This window comes from Pinus tabuliformis, chromosome 3_1, assembly GCF_031772625.1.
Source record: "Pinus tabuliformis cultivar Carrire ecotype Pingquan chromosome 3_1, CPIR1, whole genome shotgun sequence".
Taxonomy (NCBI): domain Eukaryota; kingdom Viridiplantae; phylum Streptophyta; class Pinopsida; order Pinales; family Pinaceae; genus Pinus; species Pinus tabuliformis.
The window spans coordinates 912579142-912585211 of NC_142301.1; the positions used below are offsets into that span (position 1 = coordinate 912579142).

The 6070-nt window shown below is 39.0% G+C and overlaps 1 protein-coding gene across 1 annotated transcript; it reads left to right on the forward strand.

Annotated features, from left to right (window-relative positions):
- The first annotated feature begins 5063 nt into the window (after window positions 1-5063).
- LOC149190617 (1-aminocyclopropane-1-carboxylate synthase-like) lies at window positions 5064-5453 on the forward strand. The gene is made up of 2 exons (XM_089410566.1): window positions 5064-5182; window positions 5313-5453. Exons 1-2 carry the CDS (start codon window positions 5072-5074, stop codon window positions 5451-5453), a joined length of 252 nt encoding a protein of 83 aa, XP_089266692.1. The 5' UTR covers window positions 5064-5071.
- Window positions 5454-6070: the final 617 nt, after the last annotated feature.

Below are 6070 nucleotides of genomic sequence, written 5' to 3' on the forward strand. Positions count from 1 at the left end.
AGAATCGGTAGTAAGTCACCATGGGTTGATACGACTGATAGTTAGCAACAGTCTTACTCAGCAATAGAGCAGTTGGGAAGAACTGAATTTCACAATAGACGGGGGATTGGCTTTGCCAGCCCTGAAACGAAAACATGCTGCCAGTACATCGAATAGACCGTTGTAACGAAGGAAAACCATTAGATTGGCATGGATCAGAGGGAGTTTGGAAAATTCCCAATGGAACACCAGTCAACCAGTGGAAATAGATGATTCAGGGAACGAAAAACCCCCACAATTGGAAGGAGAGGAGAACAAAAAAGAATTCAAGGGAAACAATGAGGGAGAAATAGAGGAAGAGACCGAGTAATCTGGGTAGGTGGAAGAAGAAACAGAGCAACATGAAGAAAGCCCATTGAAAAATCTGCTGCAAGAGGATGAATTAGCCCAGATTCTAGCCAATATGGGCGAATATTCTCAACCTCTCAACCCATTAAACCTCCACACCGAAGAAGAACCAAAGGAGAATTCTGCTCATGACAAAAATACATCCGAGGAATTGTGTGACAAGGAAGAAGAAGAAGAAGAGAATCACTCTGCCCATGATGAAAGTGTATCTAGAGAGAAAAGTGATGAAGATAAAGAAGAGGAACAATATGTTCCTAGTCAGAATACACTAGAAGAATTTCATGAAGAAGAAGGGGTGGGAGAAGAAGTTACCCAAGGAATAGCAGAGTAAGCTAGGGTTTCTACCCATGAACAACCCGATCAGCAGAATAATGAGGAAGCACCCCAAGAATAAAATCAGGAAATTGGTCAAGGCAAAAGTCCAGGCCTGAGTAAGCGAACAACTGTTCCTTCCAAGAAAATAGAAGAAATCAAAAGATTACGAAAAGAATAGCAAATAGTGCTTAACATGATAGCCCGACTTCGACAACAAATCAGGGTTTTGAAAATGGGGAAGAAAGCAAAAATGACCTCGGTGGTAAAGCATGCAACCACTCCAGCAAAACCCCTTAAGAAAAAGATTAAGAGGACTCAAGTCCAGCCTACTGTTCAAAACTGAAAGGAACAACATTCGGCTGTTGCCCATGTCGAAGTACAAACAGATAACATATCAGCCTGTGACAAAGAAGTTTAGACAAAGGCACAATCCTCTAAGGAAATTCGAACCATAAATACGGGACGATCCAATAAGAAAATTCAAGTAAACCTCCCACTTACAACTACTATGTGGGATAGTGACCCAAGGACAGTAACTCTACGAAAGGATTTGGTGCAAGCACAACAAACAATAGAGAAACGTACAGAACAGACTATCTCTTGAGAAAAGTATGGGAAATTACAACAGTAGTTGAGGGACGTCAACTTATCTGAAAGTCAAGCCTTTGAAGGATGGCGAAAGGAAGAAGAAAGAGTCAAAAAGGTAACTCATAGACTAGATGTAGTCATCAAAGAAATGGATACCTTATGCTCTTTGTATACTAACGTTCTAGCGTGTAGAGCACCTACTAGGAACTATGCTTTGTTTTTAATGGAAAGATATTTGCAATTGAAAATTAAAGCTGTCAAAGAAGGAGCCCCTACAAAAATAAACATTATTGATGACTTCATAAATTGTTGTAAGCACTATGGGGTGAAGGTTCAGAGATCATTATGTGAATTCTATTTGCACAACCTTGCGTTAGATCAAGAAATAGAGAAAATCCCAACCCTTTCGTTGGGGATGTCCAACTGCAGGCATTCATTTCTTTTGGTGTTAATCAAATAAAATGGCTTAAAGCCTACAATGCCTTTCAAATACAAGAGAATGGATTAGACTTATAGGTGAGAGCTGAGCCTAGAGACCCATTGAAGTTATGGAATAAACATAGGAACCTAATGAGGACTCCGGGCGTGATTGAGGCATTATGACCTATTCATACAGCAATCAATTGACAAGGGATAGAATACTTCTTCACCATCAAGGACCTTGCCATTGCACCTGCCAAATTCCAATATCAGACTTCTAATTTGAACTTCCAACACAAGGAACCATTTAACTATGAGAACTTTAAGCTAGCTGCTGATCGCTTGGGTCTCTATAGTGACCTTATTTTGAGAGAAGGCCCATCTTGGTTAGGCTGTAGGTTCCGAAGTCCAGACATTTTGCATCCTGCACCAGGATACCAAGCCTTATATGAAATGCCTGAGGATCAGACAAGACATCATTTTGAGCACCTAGCTAGGCATCATGGCTGTAGACCACTTCATAAGATCCCGTCTCCATCCTACTCCCTCACTGCCTTGCATGTCAACTACAATGATTTCATGAGGGAATGAAAAAGGGTAAGCAAGGGGGTGTGTTGAGCACTAGAGAAGGTATGTTATTATCATTTATTTTGTCATCTTTTCTTTAAAACTCATAACCTCTTTACATCATGAACTAGGTAGATGACAAGAAATTATGATAAAATCTAGAATATTTGTATGCAACGTGAAATAACTAATAATTACCCTTTTCTTATGCAGAAAAAGGAGAAAACAGAAGATTTCCGTCCCAAAGGAAAAGACACGACAAAGTTAACTGCTGTCCCTTTGACAGGGAACCGCATTCAAACAAGGCAATCCAAATTGGAGCGTATCAGCCAGGAAAAGGAAAAGGAGATACCAAATCAGCGCAAGAGAACAAGAAGATAACTAAGAACTAACAGTTTGGCGAATCCCTCAGGATCCCTTGATCCTGAGGGATCACTACCTTAACGATTTTCTGTATCGTTGGTATCTCCACTCGGCTGTTATAAGAAGGGGTATCACTGCTAGACCGGGGGATGAACTATTGTTATTTTTATGAAATTCTCCTTTGTATTTGAAAATTTGATCATCGACTCTCTTTTGAGGAGTGATTCACTGTAACTCTATTTTGATGTTTTAATATATAAACCTTGTTGTCGTTCCATATTTGATTCTGGAGTAATCTTAAGCAGTGTGTCCCTAGAGGCTAAGGGCCTAGCCCTGGTGGATCACTTGCTCTTGTACCATTATTTCCGATTCATGTGTGGTTTGATCTCTTCTATTCGCTCTGTTCAGTAATCTGACGTGCCTTGTTGTTTTACATATCAGTTTTGTTATATTTCGTTTACACTTGACTAAGTAATGTTATTCTCTACAACAAGAATGTTATGCTATTCATTCTAACTTTGTATCGCATCGTTGTTGCTTTAACAATTCATATAACATTTTTTTTCCTTACAGATTTCCATTGCTGTTCGATTACAGAGTAACCGTGCTGTATATTCATAAATCGGTATTACTATATTTATCTATGGTTTACACTTAAACACGATTGTTTTTCATTTGGGATTGTTGTTCCATCATGATCACAATTGTTGTTTCTTTAAAACTGTGACTCATACTCACTATGCTGAGATTACTGTTCCTTTCAATATTAAGCGTGTCGTTTGTAATATTTGACCTGGTTTGTTGTACATTTATATTTGATTCAAGTTGTTGTTCTATATTTCATTTCTGTTAGTTTGTTGTTCCACTTCCCTTTGATTCATCTCTAAAGTAAGGATTGTTACTTAATTTCTGTAGGACATAATTATTGTTGCATTCATTTCTGTAGGTTAAGGTTTTGTTGTTCAATCATGTTAATAAGATTAGTTGTTGTTCCATTTCCTGTCATTTGAGTTATCATTGCTTTGGTGTGCAGAACGATCTGAGACTGTAGTGAACATTGACACATGCTGTCTAGTTCCCAGATTGATGATATTTTCCTTGGTTGCTTCTTAATTGCATCAGTTTCCAGAGGGAAGAGTTACCATTACTGTACCCTTTACTGATAAATTGTTGTAGCTTTCTGAATGCATGATTTGAGTTTTAGGTTTCTTTTTGTAAGTGGAATTTATTCCAAGCATCCGTTTACTCTTGTATTCAGAGCACTATACTACTAGCATTACTTTGACAAATGACCGCCTCAAACTGAGTACACTCTTTGAGATAACAAGTCGCTCCTGGATTGACAATTAATGTAGGGTAAATAGAGGTGAAAAATACCCTTTTTACTGCTCGACAGGTTTCAAGTGTTTCAAGAAAGACCATAGTTATTGCAGAAGCTCTAATAGAAAGAAAATCGTGCAGCACAAGCAGTGGCAACAGGAGTTCCAGCGCTTGGGAGGGCGTGAGTAGTATCTGGTAACCTGGCGTGTTGGTATAACTTGGGCTTTTGGAAACTGAACTCTCATCTGCTCGTGGGAAGGAGCATATACCCCGTATTTCTCAGAGGTAATACTGAACCTGGGCACCAACAGAGAGCTCGGCTTCTCGTTTTCATATTTGCCTATGTTTTTCTCTACGTTTTCAGTGGTTGGGTACACTCACGGGTTTTAGGGACAAGGTGAGCTGCTGTTGGTGAGATGCTGATTTGGGGACAAACTCTTTGGCGTGCAGTGCTTAGTTGTTAATTTATAAAAGCTCTTGACAGGGAATATCGGGTTGCCAAGCAATAGAGCTATGTCTGCCCAAAGAAAGACTTCTTTCATTTTGCCTGCGAGGATAAGATAATACTAACTTCATGTGCAAAATTCTGAACAAATCAAATTGGCTTTGAACTCTAGTTGGCTACAGAAAGTTGCATCAAAATTTTTTTCCTTACAAAATTTGTAGTGAATAATAGATGCTTCATTGCAAAATATGCAAAATGTTTTTTCCCACAAAATATGCAGTGAATGTAGTGAATAATAGATTATAATTTTCTATGAAATTGCAATTCAACTTAAAATGGATGTAATACAAGGAAATACAATTACCTGTGCAAACTAATATGAAAATTTTGAGAGTGCTCTGCCTGCAAAAGTAGCGCGCCTTTCATGGTTGGCAACGTCTAAAGCCCATGGGGAAGACTCTCCATATTTTGGCCGCTGGAAGGAGTATGATGCTAATCCCTACCATCCGATAAAGAACCCTTCGGGAATCATCCAAATGGGTTTGGCAGAGAGGTAGGTAGACAACATAACATATTTATTCATATTCTATCATTTTTCACATTTGTGCTGGAAAGCAATTAAATGTACTTCGAATTGGATGATATTACTTGAAGCTGTCATTCGACATGCTGGAAAACTGGCTACTTGCGCATCCAATGGCATCGATTTGTGCCGAGGAGGGCTTGTCAAGCTTTAAGCCAATAGCTCTTTATCGAGATTACCATGGCCTCCCAAAGGTTGAAAACTGTAACTTACAAACTTGACGTGTTCTCTAACAACTTGAATATTGTATACCAAAACTGTAATTTATTTAAGTGTCTTTGGATGGGATTAAATATTACTGAAAATGTTGAATGGTTGACGCAGGCAATTGCCATGTTTATGGAAGAAGTCGGAGGAAGAAAAGCGAAGTTTGAAAGAGATAGAATTGTTCTCACTGCAGGAGCAACTGCAGCCCACGAGGTGCTGACATTCTGTCTGGCTGATCCTGGAGAAGCCAGGATTTAACGTGGCCCCTATTTCTTTTTCATGTCTCTCGTAGAAATGAACCTTGATGAGTGACTCAACCTGCCTTCTTTGTGTTGTCCATCTTGCAGTTTGAGCTATCGCTTTGTTGTGTTGTCCATCTTGCAGTTTGAGCTATCGCATGCGAGACAAGTTGTAGGGTAGTGGGCCCAAAGAGTTAGACAAATGGTAAATTTGTGGGCCCACAGTGTAAAACATGGTGATTTATTACTACTTTGTATGTGACATCTCTGCATGCACTCCAAGTGTCCTTTGCAAAGGTACATCTCTACATCCATTACAGGTTTTGCATAGGCCCAGAAGATGTTCTTAGTTTTATAGAAGGCATTCAAAATGCTCCCTTCAAAGATATTTTCTTATCAAACATTCAGTTCTGTTTTAACTCAGAGCCTTTCTAAGCGCTTGAACTGCTAGCACCCTCATTTAGTGAGGGAGGAACTCTTGTATTCTACACATCCGGTAACTTTTCTTAAGGTTAGTGAAGTTGGAAGCTAAAAAAAATTATCTTCCTCTCTGTCATTCTGCACATGAATTGTAAAAAAATTTATGTTTAAAAAAAATTATTTACAGAATCCTTCCACCTATAGGTGCTCTGAGAC